Source organism: Rhamphochromis longiceps, linkage group LG9 (assembly GCF_057381845.1).
Source record: "Rhamphochromis longiceps isolate RC_006_pf linkage group LG9, R_longiceps_female_GT1.1, whole genome shotgun sequence".
Classification (NCBI taxonomy): Eukaryota; Metazoa; Chordata; class Actinopteri; order Cichliformes; family Cichlidae; genus Rhamphochromis; species Rhamphochromis longiceps.
The window spans coordinates 14751875-14772506 of record NC_140565.1 but is presented as its reverse complement, the minus strand read 5'-3'; the positions used below and the strand labels follow the sequence as shown (position 1 = coordinate 14772506).

General features: G+C 40.5%; 1 protein-coding gene and 1 pseudogene across 1 annotated transcript; one reads left to right on the top strand and one right to left on the bottom strand.

The window, feature by feature from the left end:
- Positions 1–67: 67 nt before the first annotated feature.
- ipo4 (importin 4) lies at positions 68–11162 on the bottom strand. Its single transcript, XM_085418419.1, has 30 exons — positions 10795–11162; positions 10414–10500; positions 10247–10326; positions 10125–10166; positions 9896–10025; positions 8984–9163; positions 8753–8818; positions 8571–8672; positions 8364–8447; positions 7556–7711; positions 7382–7435; positions 7172–7281; positions 6949–7057; positions 6481–6610; positions 6212–6325; positions 5879–5992; positions 5631–5754; positions 5297–5408; positions 5085–5206; positions 4924–5001; positions 4654–4711; positions 3911–4016; positions 3462–3655; positions 3283–3333; positions 2952–3077; positions 1794–2020; positions 1539–1671; positions 1285–1389; positions 825–894; positions 68–642 (listed from the first exon to the last, which is right to left on the bottom strand). Exons 1-30 carry the CDS (start codon positions 10858–10860, stop codon positions 512–514), a joined length of 3261 nt encoding a protein of 1086 aa, XP_085274545.1. The 5' UTR covers positions 10861–11162; the 3' UTR covers positions 68–511.
- Positions 11163–12085: 923 nt separating this feature from the next.
- LOC146662043 (uncharacterized) lies at positions 12086–15424 on the top strand (annotated as a pseudogene).
- The last annotated feature ends 5208 nt before the right edge of the window (positions 15425–20632 follow it).

Here is a 20632-nt window from a genome sequence, read left to right as displayed (position 1 = left end):
ACTTCTGAACTGACATTGCATAACTTGTTAGAATTACATTACTGAAGCATTTGTAAAAAGCTTCTGTCCTTGTTAATTTGTGTTTTGTGAAAGTTTTTTGGGCTCTGTAAGGTCACAGGTTGTATTTCTGAGCATCAGCAGAGTACTAAAGGTAAAGTAACTGTTTTCAAAACTAATAACTCAGCATGTGTACAAACATTAAGAAATCTCTGAATAAGGCAGTTCAAAGGAGCAAGAACACACATCTTTCTCCACAGGTTAAATTGATTTATAGTAAAGCAGGAAATCAAAATAGAACCAGAACTCCTAACATAAGAAAATGTAAACACAGCATGCATGTTAGCAAATAAATAAAAAGAAGAGCTGCTGAATGTAATAATAACTTTTGAAGAATGGCTGAAGTGCTGCACTTAGATCATCCAGCTTAAACATGACACACAACTGTCCCATTTTCCACCTACAGTATAATTTTTCTGGTTGTTGAGTGGAAGGATGTATCTATGTGTGTGGGCTATGAGGCAGTGATGGCTGCGCTGAGACTATCCCTCTGCTCTGCAGGAAGTGAGGTCACAGCTGCTTGGAACTCAGCACTGTGGTTCTGGGCAAACTTTTGCATGAGTGCTACTGAAATGTTCTGGCTTTCTGTGGAGGAGAAACAAACAGAGTTAGAGGTCAACACTGGAGACAGATCACTACAAAAGAACGAAATACTGATGAGAGTGCTGTGCAGGATGCTAAGAAACATCAGATGTGAAGCTCTGAGTCACGAGGGTTCATTCGAGGGAATTTTTACATGCAATCTGCTATTCTGCAGAAATCTTCACCTTTATCAACATCCTTGTTGCCTAGGACATGACTGGAAGCAGCAACTATGGGTTTCATTAAATTCACGACCTGAAAGAGATAAAAAAAAAATACATAAACTTAAGAAAAAAAGTCTGATTCAAATATTTTTTACATTTAGGGACAAAATGCACAATGTGAAGAAATTCAAGATTTACATCAGAGCATGTCAAAGTTTCTGCATGTGTTAGATTGTAAGAATAAATGATTTAACATTTAATAAAAGATGATTGGTCAGAAGTTTTCCTTACAAAGCATCTTTCTAAACATGTGAACAGCTGCTCTTTAATAATCAATGTGGATCAAAGACTTCTTTCAACACAAAATAAATGTAAGGAAACACAATTTCCTGTGCAACACAATTGACAACGGACCACAGTGATCTAAACTCATCCTCTACATTGGAAATGTAAACAGATGTAAATGTGGTTTTGACTGTACCAGAGCAGGGCTGTGTGTGTAGAGCATAGCCAGGCAGCTGAACACTGTATTGTTCTCTTCTTGGTCCTCTTTGAGCGGGAGACGAGCCACCAAAGCTGGCAACACCTGTCAGTGAGCAAAGAGTCATTTGCTTGAAATTCTGAAAACATTTTTGCAGCACTGTTGCACTCAGCTTCCTGCTTGTGAAAATATGCTGTAGTTAAGTTTAGCTGAAGAGGTGAGAACCATTAGCTGAAATATTTAATATAACAAACCTGTTCCAGAGGGACAGCATCCACATTGCTCATGATCATCCTGCAGAGGGCAGCACACAGGTTATCAATTACCCTGAGGTCAGATTCCTTGGACAGCAGGTTGGAAAACACAGACAGCATCATGGGATAGTCTCTGAGACAGACTTTGCTAAGGACTGCAATGGATTTAATTTAGTCTGAAAAAACAAAATAAAATGTGTACTGCCAAACACAACAATTATTCCAAACAGAAGCACACACAGTTAAGAAGGATACGATACAACGATGGGTCCAGCTGCCTGAGCCAGGCATCCCAGTCCAAACACGCTGTTGTTCCGAACCTCAGGGTCACTGTCCTTCGCTCCAGCTACCAGTACAGGAAGCAAGCGATTGGACAGGCGGCCTGCCACTCCCCGCCCCCCAGACACGCTCATGAGAGCATGGAGGATTTCTGCAATGGTGCCCACAGAGAAGGACCGGTCTGCCACGGTGCACGAGGATTTCTATGAAATTCAGTAAATAAATATGATTTATTAGGGTGACTCTTCCCAAAGGATTTCAAACCAGATTAAAAACATTTCTCTGTGCTTAGCAAAATCAATCAGTTCAAGAGTGACAGATTGTCAATGGAAAATTGTACTTAGTAGTCAGTATAAGCTTTTAATGATATAAGTTTACATGTGATAGAATACTGCATGATGACCTTTTTATTACTTAGAACTGATTGTTCTTTTATAAAACTTGTTCAGATATTTTTATCTGAATCTTCCCACAGCGATAGTAAGACGCTGAACAAGCAGTTCTGAGCTCTTACCAGGAAAAGGGGCTGCTTCCCACATTCAAACACACACACACACACACACACACACACACACACACACACACCAATATTCCACTGAACAAATGTTTTCATTATTGTATTACTTTTCTTGTGTATAAATAAAGACAAGTGCAAGAACAGAGCGCTGATCACAGGGCCCCCCACTCTCGTGTGAGCGCTCTGTGACCACCCTTGCAAGTAAAAACTACAGCGTCTGTGTGTTTCTACCTTTCAGACTCAGCTGAAGAAGTGTCTTTTAGAATAAATCTCTTGACACAGATATATTAAGTGATATTTACACTATGGAAATGTTTTCTTTCTTTATTGATCTTAAACTTTGGGATATTTGGGTCAAATATGTTAAACCTATAAAATTGAAATTTTGGAAGTCTTCGTTAAATGACTGTGTGACTTTATTTATGTTCTCTTTTAAATATTTTTTCTTATTTATTTATAAGTTGAGATCTGTAACATCTACGGATGGCAGGGGATAACACATGGTACTAGTTCTGTTACTTGCTTTGTAATAAACTGCCATCTGAAAAAAGAAAAAGGTGCTGGGGTATAAAGTACTCCTGTCACACGCCTAAATGTATCAGTGCATTCGGACTCACAGCTTTGTTCATGATGAAGGGCAACAGGTCATTGAGGAAGGGGAAAAAGTTGTCTGCAGGAACGGAGGCGGCCACCAAGGGGATTCCCTCCCCTGCAAACTCCTGGAGCATGGCATCATACTCTGCCTGAAACACACAGCACATCAACAGGAATAATCAATACGGAGGGAAAAAAGAGATAAAAACTTCACAGACTCGTATTGTTACTTTTGACTGCATTGTATTTAAAAGTGGGCCACAGAAAACACTAAAGCTCTTGGATCAGGACAGATATTTTCACAGCAAAAATTCAGCATTGTGTTGATCCAGTTTACTGTTTGATTTGCAGCACCTGTTGGTCTTCATCATCAGCTTCATCACCACCGCTGTCCTGACACGGGGTCTGAGAAGGCAGAGAAAACAACAGGAAAAAAAAAGTGGAAGGCTTTTAAAGCACAATTCATTCTAAGCAAAACAATCTGTGACAAATGAGTTTTAGCAAATAAAACCATCCATCACCCACACCCTCACCTTTTTCTTGAGCACATCGCGGATGGCATGGCTGATCTCCTTCAGGCGGGAAGGGTTTTTGAAAACCTCCTCTTTGCAGGACTTGATGACACTATTCATGCTTTCCAAGACACCCATCACAACATGACGCTCGGGCTCCCTTCGCACCGTTTCCAAAAAGCAGGGAACCACTATATCCAACAACTTCAACAGGGCTGAGTGTGGGACAAAAGATGTGCAGAAACATCGAAGAAGAAAGTTAAAATGTATGAAAAGCAATGGCGCTGATTCCTGTTATACACAAAAAGCACATTTCTAAGTTGAAACTGGATATAATTTTCCAGGATATAAAATCTATATGCAACTTTCTATCTCTGTTTAGAAACTTGTCTTATCCGCCTCGGCTGTGTTACTGAATCTAGAGCAGACAATACTACTGCCTAATTCAGCTTGCTGGTGCCCTGTAATACCCTGCTGGTTGGCCTCAGTGGGATTCTCCTTCCACACTTTGTGCTGAGCTCGGCAAAACTGCCCCATGGCTCCAAACGCTGCCCTGCGAACATCCTCATGGGGAAACTGGGGAGAAAAGTAAGAGAGAATACTACAGCTTACTGGGTGGGGCTGACAGACGTGACAGGTTCAATGCAAGTATGACCCTCCTGAAGTTAAAGGAAGATAAAGTATGAGGGACCCTGGCATTATGGCAGAACCAACAAGGATTGACCCCTAAAAAAAAGGGATACTGTAATGCCACATTTTTCTCACAGCAGTACCAACATATCGTCTGAAAAAGTAAGGTATTAATAAAATGATATAGGCACAACAGCTAGCAGGAAAACATTTGATCACCTTGCCAAAGCATAAATGTGTTTGTTTTTTTTTTAAGGAAAGGGTCTTTAATGTTTATTAGCCACAACTTACAGTCTCTTACAATGTATTTAGCAGTAGTCTATATACTGTTAGAAGATTGTTTTAGCTGCCTCACCTTTGTTAAAGCTTATCAAGGGAAATAGTAAAACATTTTTATATCTGTGAAAATAGCTTTTAAAACTGACCAAAGATAACAATATAAGGCAGGATTCAAATCAACATTATCAATTAACCTATAGACGGTCATTTATAACTAGATGCACAATTACAGACCACAAAGTGCCCTTCACAGCACATTAAACGAGAGGGATATTTGGTCAACCAGCCAACCGGAGCCACTTACATCTCTCATCTCATAAACCTGCTGGAAGCTGGACTCCAGGAAGGGCTGGAAGGCAACACTGTCAGGGGAAACCACAGCAACAAGAGCAAAAATTACACACATGTTCACATCTAAAATGTCTCGCATGGGACACAAGTTTTAGAACACTTCCTAATTTTTTATTCTTATTAAGTACATTTATCCATGTGTGTTAATCTCTGTAAAATTCCCATCACTGAAGGTTTAAAAAGAAAAGAAAAAAAAAGAAAAGAAGAAGTTACGAAGTTTTACCCAGCATTGAAGGCAATCTCTCCTAGTGCCTCGCAGGCATCCTCCTTTTCGTCAATGTAGGCATTCTCCACACTGAACCTAAGACATGGACACATTGGGTTTTCAGTGTGAGTATTTGGATAAACATGAACTACGTGTGTGTGCAAGTATGTGAGCCTTACCCAGCCACATCATGGATATCTGTCCCTTTGTCATCTTCTAAAAAAATCTCTGTATCTTTTTCGTCATTTTCATCGTCATCATCGTCCAGCAGAACAAACGCCTTGTCCTCCTCAAGATGTGCCTGAAAACAACAAAATAGGAAGTGGGAAATTGAAACATTCGTTTTAATTGAGAATATTTCAAACACAAGTGCTACAGTAATAGTTTCTACCGTGACGCCTTCACTGGACTTCAGAGCATACAGCATTACAGTTGTTATGGCAGTGAGGTGAGGAGTCAGGCAATCAGGGGTGACTATGGATACAGCAGAATAGAGGCTGTACCTGAAAGATGGAGCGACAGAGAGGTGAAGGACAACCAACAGGTAAGCTGGAGCTTTTCTGTACTACTATTTATGAAGACCACAACAACACAATAATAAAGCTCTGACAGCAGGGAGAGATCTTTTAGCAGGGAATGAAATGAGGACTAGTTAAAAATGTGTTTTGAATCACAACGTTGACTTCTTGAATGTTTGCTTTGTTCAATAAAGAGTTGTAACATACGTGCAGCGTCTTAGGTCAGGGTCATCAATGGTATTGGTGAGGTTGAGGCCCAGTTGAACACACTCAGCAGCAAGAGGACTGAAGACATCTTTGCCAATGGTGCGGGCCAGAACAGAGAGAGTATCTGACAGCAACAATAAAACAGTGAGACAGAGCCTACAGAAACTACCAGGGAACGTGTGGTTAAAATGTTTCCTGATCTCAAAAGAAAACTTTTTAGTTTAGAGAGAATTTTGAAGTTTACCAACCCAAAGACTGAGTTTGTAGAGACCTCATTTCCTCTGTGGTGGTGGTCAGAAAGCCCTTCAAACTTTCAATAACTGGGGTGAAGTAGGGAACCAGCAGCTCCTTGGCAGCATTGGCTGTTAAAGTCATTTGAGGTAGTTGAGAGATTAGGTTAGTTTTCATTTAAGAGATAAGATTTAATGTCATAATAGCTTGTCTTTCTATCTTTCTGTATTTGACACTGGAAGAACAAATAATTGAGGATGTTTATTGAACTATTATCTTACACAGTCAGTCAGAAAACTAGAACTCTTTTTTTTTACTGGTTAATGTATAAAACCCTGACATTCAGTTACCTATGGCACCGATAGCAGACACTGCCAGTTCTTTTATCTTGAGGTTATCAGTGTTGTTCAGAGCAGAAAGCATCGTCTCCATCAGAGTGGGCAGATAGGGCTCAATATCAGCTCCTGTTTGTAAAACCAAAATGAGAGATGATGAAAAGAAGGTGACTTTTTGTTTTGTTTAACAATAGTTTTTGGTTTGCAGAACATTTTGGTAATTTCTCCCCTTGTAGGGAAGTTGTGTGACTTTTACTGTGCTTGTCTCTGGGGAGATATTTTACCTAGGTTCTCCATGAAGTTCTCTAGGGCGTAAAACGCTTTCGTGACGTGGCCAACCTTGGCCTGGTTCAACGAAGAAAGGTATCCCAGCAACAAAGGCATCAATTCTGAACAATACGTGCTCACTTCAGGCTGGAAAGCAAAGAAGGAAAATTTAGAAAAAGAAACTGAGAATAGTTCTTCGTTTTATTGTGGAAAAAACTATACACATCCATATAGATCAGGTTTGAGATAAGTGACACTTTAAGTACATCCTATAGCATGCAACATCTTATGATAACTTCTGTCCATTCCTTCACACACAGTTCCCGTTGTAAATAAGGTCTAAACTGAGCATACTGTGTCACAAATAGAATAAAACATGCAAGCACTTCATTCCAGGTATAAACCCCAAAGAACCAGATTTTAAAGGCTTGAAAACCAAAAATAAACAGAAAAACAGCTTTTCCCACTGAGGTGTTCTGACTCACCTGTAAATGTTCAGAGAATTGTCCAAGGGCAAAAAGGCCTGCACTGCGTACCACCTCACTGCTGTCTGAAAGACTCTGACATACTGTTTGCAGCACTGATTTTAAAATCCTACCACACAGATACACAAAGAATGTTTAGACATTGTCAAAATCAAACTGCATGTATAGATTTGAACACATATCAACAACATATATACACTTATTTCATGTCAAGCGTTCGTACTTAGTGCGTATGTGATCTGCACACCCTTCAGCCAGCACAGCAAGACACATGAGGCCTCCCTTCCTCTGATATGGATTTTCACTGGCAAGGCAGGTCTGAGTAAGGGGCATCTATTACAAACAACAAAACAAAACAAAACAATTTAACACACTATCAGAAAGCAGATACAACAGCCAGGGATCAGAGTTATTCCAAATCTATATGACCTACCAGTTGTTGGAACAGTTTCTCTGGAGGCATATGAAGAGCCATAGTGTCAATAATCTGAAAACAGACAAAAGAACAGGTCAAATCTTATTCAAAATTACTTTAAGCTCCTGCAAAGTGAACTTCTTTGATAAAAAACAACAAAAAAGCACAATTTATATCAAAATAGTTAAACACCTGAGCAGCACAGTGTTTGGGACTTTCATTATCTGTTCCATCTCCGCTGTCGTCCTCTTCATCTTCTGGGTCCTGCTCACCCGGAGGTGGAGCTGCAGTCAGTACAGGGAAAATGGCCTGCAGGATTGGGCTCAGGAGCTTCTGCTTCAGCACAGTCTGTGAAGATTAGAAAAATATATTATTTCAAATTTCGCATCCAACTTTTATATTCCGTACATTTTAAAGCTATGTGATACTCCACCAATAAGTATCCAATAAAAACCAAACCAGTTCCCAGCTGCTGGGAGTACAAGGAGTATCCATTATGTAAATCCGCTTTTATTCAGTTATGTGTCACAAGAGATTGCACTTTGTTTTTACAGTCAGTTTAATTCATTTTGCATAACTAGTCCCATTCCCAGAAAACACTCATTTATTCATTTTAATCGAATACAAAGAAAATCTTGTAGACAAACCGTCTCTTCCTAGAAGGTCCAAAATCAGATGACCTATACTTATGACATATATAATTTTGTCAAGTCACAGCTTAGTATTTTTAATTATTCTCTAAATTCTATAAATTATAATGACTAAACTGCACATAATAAAATGTGTGAGAACAGTGTTAACTTTAATTTGTGAATTTTGAATGTTTTCGTTGCTTTTTTTTAGGATGGCTATCAGTGGTAAACACTACGTTTGGTGTCAAGAAAAGACAAGACAAGCAGTCATGTCTTTTGACAGACCCATAAGATTCTCATATGCTCTACAACTCCACATACACACACACACATAAGGCAGATATTTAAAGAGCTGGTGGATGACTCACCTTACTCTTCAACTTGATGAGGAAGGTGATGCAAGAGAGCGCTTTCACTCGCAGAGAGTCACTCAGATTGGTGTCACTGCTGACCTAACACAAGCAGAAAGCACATGTAAAACCCTCTGAGCATTCAGGTACCAAACATCACTTGTCAGCTTAAAAAAATGAATAAAATTTAGAATATCAAACAGAATTCACACAATTAGGTCGTACCTCCAAGAAGAAGCGGACAACGTCAGCAACATGTGGGACGATAACGGACACCTCACTCTCCATGAGCTCATTAAACACCTCCATGGCCTCACTGGCTTGGTTCTGTGAAGGGAGAGACAGAAGTAATAATTTAGTAGGTATTTATCAACACATTAGGTACAAAAGCATTTGCTAGAATTTACCTGATCAGCCTTGATGAGACATTTCAGGGCAACAATCAGATTTGGGAGGATGGAACGCATCAGGTGCTATAAGAGAGCAAGATGTTATTGAGTTGTGACAAAATACTTCTAGATTTTTGAAAATTATTTCAACTTAAGTTGTAACGGATCACATGCAGTGCAATTATAAACAAATCTCTTGTGGAATAGTTTCAATGTCTGCACATTGCCTGAAATGTTGTTTTGCCTCACCATCTCTTCTGTGCCAATGAATTCTGTTATGGCTGTGAGGGTGAGGATGCAATAGTACAGAGCTGTAGGGTTGTTGTGGTCTTCCAGCACACTACGAAGCAGCTGCAGGAGCTGGCAGTAGTGGGGCTTGAAAGGCTCAGGGTTGGATTCGATCACCTTGTTCAGCAGCAGGAGTCCAACCTGGCAAAAAAATTACGATATTTCTAGTGATTAAACTATGCACAAATTGTAATAAAATATGAGACTTTAACCCAAATGTTTCAAACATAAGGCCTGAGAACCAGAATTGGCCAGCCTAATACAGCTGAAAAAAATGTAAAGGGGGATATAAACTTTGCACTTTTAACTGTATGTTTTCTAACCTTTACAGACTTCACCCATTTATACTAAACCAGAGGGAAAAAAAGACAGAAATTGACCTGTTTGGAAATCTGTTTTTTGTTTGTTTAGACACAAGGTAACAAGCAGGGAAAACATAGAACAAACAGTATATTTTCTGTGAATTAACAAAAACTTACTGAACAGTCTGGGCAATGAGCTACCATTTTTTACACATTTACTTCTTACAAATTAAGCCCAATGAGCTATACTGGCAATTGTCTTTCATTAACTAAAGCATCATTTGTTATTATCATGTAGAAAACCTGAGACATACAGTTAAAACTGCACTTCTTTTTCTTATGTTAAGCTATATTACAGATTAAATGTGTAGTTAAACTTTCACTGGTGTGTATCACTTAAAATCAAAGTCAGCTTTATGTGGCCCACAATGCAAAATGTGTGTGACATCCTTGCTTTAAGCTATAGCTAACACAGGTTATGAACTAGTCCAGACATGTGCATCTATCATCATCTACACTTGTAAATACATTAAACTAATCTGAACTCCTATCTGGTGCTTGATCAGGCTACCTGTCTGTCATGAGGGTTGCTGCTCTTGGTGGACTGATTGAGAAGCTGGAGCAGGGCAGGCCAACGGTCTGGTGTCTCATGTTTAACCATTACAGCGCACAGCTGGGAGAGTGAATGCTGCACCGTGTGCCTGCAAAGAAAATAAACAGAGAAACAACGGCTCATGACAGCTCAAATGTGTAGGTCTATATCTACAGAATGCAAAACAGTAAGTGCAGCATTTTCTTACTCTGTTTCCTGCATGAAAGCCTGCAGCACCACTGCCTTCAGACTGTGTGAATAAAACGCAAACATCACAGCAGAGTTTAAACTATGAAAGCTGGTAGTGTGAAAGAAAAGTAAAACTCAAACCTCTCTCTGTCATTAGGGCTGATCTTCTTCCAGTGTTTCTTCACCCTCAGCCTCAGCATCACTGCAGCTGACTGACGGATCTGCATGTTGGATGCCAAATGTTTACAAAGATGGGCATTCTTTTCACACACACACTAGAGGATAAAATAATAAAAGGTATATAGTACCTGAGGGTTTTGGGAGCCACTCATGACCGCACACAAGCCTGGAATAATAGCTGGGTCTTTGAACGCCTGTTTCAGCTGGGCTGTGGCCTAAAAGAGGACAAAAGAGATTGTCTGTGGTGGGTGCCACAAAGAAATAACAGCTCACCAACTGACTCACAACCTAAGCCTGGTTTTTAATTAAGGTACCAACTATTCAGGCAGTAAACTGCTAATATAACAACCCAGTGGTCCTAAATATCAGTACCAGTGGTTTAACAGTTAGCTAACCAAACCTTAACAAACATCAGCTAGCTTATCTCCAGCAGCCATTTCAAAAAGTTCACTTATAGCCGGGCAAAGTAAGGCTAACGTTAACTTTAATAAAATTATTTGTGACGTTACCTGCTGAATAATTGCATTATCAGGCTGTGTGAGCTGCGAAAGAATCTGCTCGAGCTCTTCTGTCATCTCTGTCACCCCTCAGATAACCGTTTTGTGAGCGGTACTGTTAGTTGACGTTGACGTTGACAGACTCGTACATAAAACGAGTTGTGTGCCTTCTTCCCAATGCGACACCTGTCAAATATGTCACTTGGTAGTTCTAAAAGCTAGCTACAGATTTTCCTTTTGGGAAAATTCGATTTTAAAGTGCGAAACGAAAAAGGAAGACTGATAGGTGACAATATCTAAGCTCGGTCCGGTCCACGAACGCTGCAACTGCCAGCACGCGAGGCAGAACCGGCCAGGAGTTCCATGTGAGTTGCGTTAAAGGGACCAGCAGATTTCAGGATTTTTCAGTATTACTGAAACAAACAGCGCCTTCATGTGGTTAGGAGGCCCAATACAACGCGTTCAAATCCTCATATCTGAGAAACTGAACGGGAATTTCTGGCCTGTTTGCAGTTCGATGAAATAGAACTGGGGAAGAAAAACCCAACTTCATTAAATTTGACACCACCGGCATGAAATGACTTTCTGTTTTCTGGGAAAATCCAGTGTTTCAAAGCACTCTGTCATTTCCTGGATGCAGGTGATGTTGTCTTTTCTGCATCAGATTTATATATGAAATGTTTTTATTTAAGCAAGAGTAAAAACAACGAAATAATTCAAACAAACAAAAAAAAAAGCAAAATGATGCGAAGCTGAATTTGAAATGGTACATCACTGATTCATCCCAAATTGGGTGTGACAGAGGGCACCGGCTTTTCCCACATTCATTATATTTAAAAAAAGTTTTATCATGAAGCTGTACAGTGTGTATATAGGCCTGTGAATGACTCAAAAGTTATGTCATGGGAGCATTTTTTGGAAATGCATCCTCGAGCTAATTTGACCAGAGAAGTTGTAGACTGTGAGCTGCAGCTAGTGCTAAATCATCCTTTTTTATTGATATTAGGTGTACGACTTCTTGTGTCCAGACAAAACATTTTGGCAAATGTGAGCCTGAGCAGAAATACGATTGTTGATCAAGTTTGTGAGATGACCACTGATTTAAGAACACGGTTGTGTGAAAGAAGCAAAGACTTTATTGCATACTCTTTTGCTGTGGATGAAAGTACAGACATGATGGACATTGCACAGCTGGCCATTTTCATCTGTGGTGTGGACTCCAATTTGCACGTTACAGAGGAAATATTGGACATCGGGACAACGACAGGAAAAGACGTGTCTGTGAAGGTTGCTCCAAGAAGAAATGGTAGAAATAGTAACAGTGTCTCAGTCCCACGGGGAGCCCCAGCTCTACAGGCTGTATGCTGTGCTGGTTCACTCTGAATTGAGTTGTCATGCTGGACACTATTTCTGCTATATTAAGGTACTGGCTGTGCCCGAATCTGTTTGAATGCTGCTGTTGCGTAGTACAAACAAACACACACCATAAACAACACATTTCAGCAGAAAACTGAATGCAAACAGAGAAAAATACTTTGTATGCATTGAAAGAAAGAAAAAAAAGACCCCTATATAGCCATAAGATTCTTCTTTTTAGCTCAAATTCAATTCAGAAACTGAATCTGCTGTGTCACATCTCTCTCATTCTGTCTCACAGGCCAGCAATGGGCACTGGTTTCAGATGAATGACTCGTCCGTGTCAGTCAGTGACATTAGGACCGTTCTCAACCAGCAGGCATATGTCCTCTTCTACATCAAGTGAGTAAACATCGGTATTTTTAAACATTCTAGGCTTATTCCTTCAGTAGAACTTTTCCCATCATGATTTAATAATGTAGACATGTTTATTCCCACTTTTCTTGTAGAAAATCTATTATTATAACCTAATGTTATAATGTTGATGCTTTGTCATGGTTAATATTCTTTTTTCCATGTCATCAGGTGCACAGATGTGAAAAAAACTGGGGACTACAGCCACTTGAACCATAACGCTGGCATATCTGGTCAGTCATCTCCCCAGCCGGTGGTGATCCCACGCACCATCGCCACCATGCATCACAACAGTGTTGGCTTCATAGGTCCCCAGCTGCCACCACACATGAACAAGGTACTTCCTCACCTGAGGGTACTGATAATGTTGTTGTTTTTGTTAAACCCAGTGTTTCTCTTCTAAAAACCTGTTGTTGTGACTTCTTGTTCCTTCAGAGTTCTCTTCATGTTAATGGGAATGGATCTCTGAGGGACTATCCCACAAGCTCCAAGCCCAGCACCAGCGGCAGTGTGGTGGGGAAACCAAACCATGGACTAGCTTCTTCTGCTTCCTCTGCTTCCATCTCCCACTCAGTAAGCCGGCCCACAATGATTCCAGACAGCGACAAACAACAGAAGCTTTCATTTTCAATTGGGCTAAGCAAACCGAACCCATCTGCTTCTTCCTCCTCTTACTGCCAGCCGTCCTCCGCCAGCAGCTCCTCCTCCTCCTCCAGCTCTTTGTCCTCCTCACAGTCTACCTCAGACGTCCAACCAGACGTTTGTTTTATTCCGCGTGCACTAAACCAAGTCAGCGGCATGCCTTTCTGTAATGGGGATCAGAACCCTGTAGGAAACGGGGAATCAGACCAAGAGAACTGTGGCACTCTGGATAACGGCAGTTCATCCAAGTCTCATCCTAATGAAAATAAAGACACAGGAAATGTCTTTGATAATTCTCCCAAAACCGCCAATGGGGAGTCAGGAGTGCACCATCACGGCAATGGATTAAATGGACAAGCGTATGGAGACTTCAAATCCAGCCAAAATGGGCACCACAATGGTCATCACAAAGTGAATGGACACAGCGGCCCTGACAAGGTAAATCTTGTCTTTACTTTTATAATGCTTGTCTGTTTGGGTTTTTGTTTTGTTTTTTTAAAGGGGCATATTATTAATATTTATTTTATTTATTTTGGGCACATCAGATCTCTGGCAGTAATCATGGCAGTTTGACGTCTACGGCTCCTGTTGCTAATGGAATAGGCAGTGACCATAGCCAACCAAAGTAAGCCTAACACTGAACTAAAAAAAACTTATTGCTCTGCTGTCCATTTTATGCATTTAAATTTTTAAGTTTAGAGGAGTGATCTTAAAACTGTGCTGACTTTCCTCTCTGCCAGTGTGACAAAGCATTGCTCATATTGCTTTTGTATTTTATTTTTCCAGCAAAGATGCCTCATCCCAGGCTAGTTCTTCTCAGAGCATTCATCCTGCTGCTAATGAAAGCCAGGATTTCTCCACTCCTGTCACAAGGGCTAAAACTCCATCTGAACCCCTGCCTCACTGTACAGAATCCTCCGCCGTTAGCGCTTCACCCTCAGCTACTGCTACTACCCCTTCTGTTGCAGCTAAAGAATCTGCTTCCGCTCTTTCTTCTTCTGGGCAAGATGGCAACCCTGCAGCCTTACCCCCTCAGCCGGGCTGCTCTCAAAGCACCAGTGGAGCTTCTGCAGCTCCACAGAAAGTTAGCGTAAGCAAGGATGAAGCCAAGGATCTACCACAAGATAAATGTGCAACAACAGGGACTGAAGGACGTAAGGATACTAAGGAGCAGTATCAGTCCAAGCCTAGTTCTAGTTGCAATGAAAAATGATCTTCCCGAGACAGGGAACGGCTGTACTCTAGCTCTGGAAGAGATAGAGAAAGACACTACAGGGATAGGAGTCACGAACGAGAAAGCGACGACGATCGTCACCGGTACAGACGGGACTACAAAGACGGTCACCACCGCCAGTACAGGGATCGTTTCCCCCTTTCTGGATGTTACTACAGGGAATGGGAGGCCGATCGTCACCGGGAGCGAACCTTCCAGCACCCTCGGGAGCGTGATTGTGACAGGTGCTCTAACCATTACCATTACTACCGCTACCGGTCAAGAGAGGACATTGACCATGAGCGAAGGGGATATGGTTACTCCCACCGAGAGGAGTCTCGTGGCAGTCGGAGGTGGCTGCAGGATAGCAAAGACTCCTGGTCAATGAAGGATAAGAGTAATGGCAAAGAGAGAGAAAATTACTCCTCAAAGGAAGGAAATTTCTCACCTTCTACAGCACCAGAAACAAACAAGTTCAAGGGCTCCCCGCCACGGGCTTGCCTTTCCTCTCCAGACAAAGAGGATCAAAATTGCAAGAGGACTCTCAGCAAAGACAGGGACGACAGCTCTGAGGCCCGCCACACTAAAAAACACAAAAAGAGTAAGAAAAAGAAGAAATCAAAGGATAAAGACAGACACCGTGAGAGTGGGTGAGTACTGCCATCTTTTTCTCGATCCTTTAATGAAAACAGAAGGAAATGTGTTTGTTTGTTTTAAGCTAGATTTTTTTTGAAAATAATATGGGGTTAAAGCTCACTATCAGTATTATTATTTTCTTAAAAACGGAAAGAATTTTCATCATTTTATTGATAATGGGTCACTTTTTCTGTCTTAGGCTGGCCGTAAAGCTTGATCTCGGTTTTGTTAAACAATGTCATTGGTTCTCTATCATCCCGTAGAAGTTCTGACGGAGATTCAGACAGAGCTGCAGAAATGAAAAAGAAAAAGAAGAGGAGACTTCCGGTGAGCGCTCCAAGATGGCGGATTAACTTTTTGTCCGCTCCTGATCATAAGTGAGGAAAACTCCACAAACTCGATACAATAAACGTATTCATACTGATGATGATATACAATGCGTGGAGGCAGATGTAAAAAGACACAGGGGGGCTCCAAAAGTTACAGAGAGGCAAAAGACACCTTACAGGACGACGGCGACAGAGCTAGCATGAAGAGGAGCACGGAGCAAAGTGAGGAAAACGAGCTAACAATGGCTAAAGCAATACAAAATTTGAGTGATAACATCCGAGAGATGAGGAAAGAAATCAAAGAAGATCTGAATAACCTAAAGGCTGAGATGAATCAGAAGCTACAAGATGCCATCGTGGATATTCGTAATCACGCCACTAGGCTAACTGAAGCAGAACAACGTGTGAACGAACTTGAGACAGTGAATGTGGACCTGATCGATGCGCTAATTCACTGTCTGGACCAGCAGAAAACTCTCCAGACCAAAGTCACGGACCTGGAAGGAAGATCGCGCCGCAACAACCTCCGTATATACGGAATTAAGGAAGGTGCTGAAGAGAATGATATGATGGCATTCATTAACAACTTCATAAAGAAAGAACTTGCCCTTCCCGAAGATGAGGAGTTGCAGATTCAGCGCGCTCACCGATCACTGGGACCAAAGCCGCAAGACATAGCAATTGCAAGGTCTATTGTGGTTAATTTCCAGAGGTATGACATAAAAGACAAAGTCCTGAGAGCAGCTTGGGCTAAGAAAATTTCTTATGAGGGCAAAACTATCACTTTTACACACGACTTACCGACTGAGATTAACAACAAGCTCAAAGAATACAAGGACATTAAGAAGATCCTCAAAGAACAAAAAATTCGTTTCCAGACACCATACCCAGCTAAAATGAGAATTCATTGGGAGAGCGGACCACGCCTGTACAAGAGTGCATCAGAAGCGGCAGAGGATATGAAGAAGCGGGGTTACGCTGTGGAGATGCCACGCTGCGGGGACGTCAACTGGGAACAGGTTCTCACCCGAAGCGCACACTGGGAGAAAACGGATAGCTCACACTCCGAACGTGTTCGCGGAAGGCTTCATGGATTTCTCAGACAATAAGTATAAACTATCTTGTGTTAAGCCTCACTGGACTAAGCGGCTAAAATACCTGTTTTGGCTCTGTAAGTACTGTTTCCTAATCTCAGTTTATTATAATAGATGAAGAGGTGTTTAGCCTTTCTATTACATCTTATTTAAGATTTGTAAAGAAATACCTCTACCATATGCTGGCATTGTACGTATTGCCCCCGTAACGTTTTTACTTTATACCATTTTTTGCGTTAGACCTGTGTCGTGTAAAACAGACTATGTTGATCAGGACCGAGAGAGATACTTAAAATGCGCAGAGACAAGAGCAAGCTGCTGGATGCAGCGATGGAGCTACTAACACATGGTAGGATTTTTTCTCCAATATTGTAAGAATGGACACTATAGAATGACAGGGCACTATAAAGCCCCAAGAGTGGAAGTCAAGGTAACATATGTTCAGTTTTTGTGGTTATTTTGTTCTTATAGTTCTATGTTCAGAGTGTTGACATAAGTGGTTGGAAATACCGGTATGAGTAACCGTGACTTTAGAGCAGCTTCATGGAATGTAAATGGACTTAACAACCCTGTTAAGAGGAGTAGAGTCATGTCTAAGATAAAGCGGGAAAAAATACAGATTGTGTTTCTCCAAGAAACTCATTTATCTCAAACAGAGCATGAGAAGTTAAAGAAGTTTGGATTCACAAATACATTTTACAGCTCTTTTAAAACAGGTAACAAAAGAGGAGTTGCAGTATTGATACACAACTCCCTACATTTTGAACTTACCAGACAAGTAAAGGATAATGAAGGCAGATATGTGTTAATTCAAGGTAAAATAGAGGGCAAAATGGTAACTCTTCTTTCAGTCTACCTACCACCAAATTATGATTTGAAACTTCTTAAGAAAATCCTTGAATTGATCTCCTCGGAGTCTCAGGGTGTGTTAATATGCGCAGGGGACTTTAATACAATCATGCATAAGGATGATACCTCTAATAATAAGAGGATAGTGACTTCACAGAGTAAATTGCTAAGAAAGGGCCTGGATGACTTGGGCTTATTGGATATTTGGTGAGAAATGCATCCAAAGCATAGAGATTTTACTTACTTTTCACCCCCCCCCCCCCATGCCGTATATTCAAGAATAGATCTTTTCTTTGTCTTTAGAAATGATAGACATAGGGTAAAAAGTTGTGACATAGGCACTAGGAATATGTCAATATCCGGTTGTTCAGTCTGACGTCACTAGCCGTGTCTGGGTCTAAACTCCGCTGCAGGTCCATATATCAAACGATCACTGTGGCATTACTGAGAGTTGAAAAACTGTCTAAAGTCTTTCATCTTTAATAAAATGATCAGCGTTCTGCTCTACCAGGTGTAACAATTGAGTTTAACATCCAGGCATCCATGAAAACGGAATTTATGACATTTAACGGAGTTAGAAGTTAGCAGGGAGTTAGCTCGCTAGCTTCTATCTAAATACAATATAGCATGTCCTGACTGCGGGGTTTTGGAAACAAATTAAAACGTACAGCTCTGCTATCACTTCCAACATAAATGAAGACAGAAAACTAAATAGCAGTGACGTTTGTAGGGTTACTGAAGTTGGGCTAGCTGGTATATAATGATTTGCTACGTGACCGCTAGCGACACAGCTATGTTAGCATAATATAAACAAGCTAACTTTTTTTCCACTCGATAAAAGTTAATGTGAGTGTTCTCGGTGGTCAGGAACAAATGTAATCGCATGGCAGGATGCTGTAAAAGGACCAAACTTCAGCCAGGAGAACAACTGAGATAATCCATCCACAATACGAGGTTAGTCATTCATATACTGCTGCATGGGCTGGGCTGTAGTTACATCCTAAGGTTTTAAAAACTGAGCTTAAATAAATGATTAGCGGTAATAAAAGCCGAGGGAGGTCAACAGTGGTCGCTGACTGTTTTAGGAGCTTTTTGAGATCAAATAGAAGAAAATACATAACATTAAACATGTTAACAACACAAAAGCCATATTAAACGCAGACTACTTTAGACCCGGAAGTAGGATTCGTCGCGTCATCACTGAACAACCGGATAGCGTCCTGGAGCACTTCCGTTGTGTTTTGGAATTTGCATGTGTTTTTGAGTTTGCAAGTGTTTTGGATTTTGCAAGTGTTTTGGAGTTTGTACGTGTTTTGGAGTTTGCATGTGTTTTGGAGTTTGTACGTGTTTTGGAGTTTGCATGTGTTTTTTAGTTTGCAAGTGTTTTGGATTTTGCAAGTGTTTTGGAGTTTGTACGTGTTTTGGAGTTTGCATGTGTTTTTTAGTTTGCAAGTGTTTTGGATTTTGCAAGTGTTTTGGAGTTTGTACGTGTTTTGGAGTTTGCATGTGTTTTGGAGTTTGCATGTGTTTTTTAGTTTGCAAGTGTTTTGGAGTTTGCATGTGTTTTGGAGTTTGCAAGTGTTTTGGAGTTTGTACGTGCTTTGTCTCTAGGGGCCACCGTAAAATACAGGTCTACTTAACAATAAGGCTATTATAAAAGAAATAAAAGCCGAAATAAAACATTTTCTAGAAATAAATGATAATGGCCAGGTAAATCCTAACATTTTATGGGACACCTTAAAGGCAGTTGTTAGGGGCAAATTTATATCACTAAGTGCAGCTCTGAAGAAAGCTAAAGAGAATCAGCTAAATGGACTTGAAAATACACTAAAAGATTTAGAAAACAGACACAAAAAGACTCAATCTGACCAGACCTTGAAACAAATTCAGAAAATTAAAAAACAAATTCTTGATATATATCAGGAAGAAGAAGAGAAAAAATACAAATTTATGAGACAATCATATTATGAAACGGGGCCAAGGGCAACAAAATTACTTGCTAGAAAACTTCGTAAAAAGCAAATGACGCATTCTATATGCTCAGTCCTTGATCCCCAAACCGGGAAATTACAAAGTGAGGAAGGAATTGACTTGGCATTCCAAACCTATTACAAAATTTTATACGCACAACCTGCACAAGCCAATACAGAAGATATAAAAATGTTTCTTAATTCATTAGATTTGCCATCAATTGGCGAGTGTCAAAATGAATGCCTAACCAAACAGATTCAGAAAGAAGAACTGGAAATGGCCTTAAAGAAACTAAAAAATAACAAAACACCAGGTACAGACGGCCTGCCGGCTGAGTGGTATAAAGCATTTGAGGTGGAGGTGCTTCCAGTTTTGCTAAGGTCATTGAACTGGACATTAGAGAATATGTCCACCCCCCCATCATGGTCTGAGGCAATCATAACAATTATACCTAAAGACGGTAAGAACAAAATGCTGTGCAGCTCATATAGGCCGATATCAGTCCTAAACCAAGATTATAAGCTTTATGCCTCAATTATATCTAATAGGCTAAACTCGTTCATCACAGATTTGATTGATGAAGATCAAACTGGATTTGTTGGGGGCCGGCAAACCCAAGACAACATAAGACGCTCTCTCCACATAATCGATAATGTAAGAGAAAATAATCATAAAGCGGTACTAATTAGTCTGGATGCCGAAAAGGCCTTTGATTGCGTCAGCTGGACGTATTTGTTCTTGGTCCTAGAAAGGTTTGGTTTTGCTGAGAACTCCATTAACAGTATTAAGACATATTCAATGCCTACCGCGAGAATCAAGATAAACGGACGAGTCACGGACCGTATAAAGTTGGAAAGATCTACTCGTCAAGGTTGTCCCTTGTCTCCGACTCTTTTCGCTCTTTACATTGAACCTTTAGCACAGGCAATAAGAGAAAATAATAGTATTCATGGGGTCGTGGTTAATTCAAGAGAACATAAAATAGCATTATATGCTGATGATGTTCTTTTGTACTTGTCAAATCCAGACCAGTCCATCCAGACCCTTTTAGATTTGCTGGGAAGGTTTGGGATGTATTCTGGTTACAAACTCAACATAGGAAAAACACAAATTTTAAGTTTTAACTATAGCCCGTCGAATGAGGTTAAAAAATTTTTTTCTGTTGATTGGTCTCTGAAAGCAATTAGATATTTAGGAGTATGGCTGACTAAATCGTTAGATGACTTGTATAAAAAAAACTTTGAGCCCGTGAGCCAAAAGATTGAAGAGGACCTCACCCAATGGTCAACACTTGTTTTTGATTTTAGCGCGAGAATGGAGGTCATTAAAATGTCAGTCCTACCCAG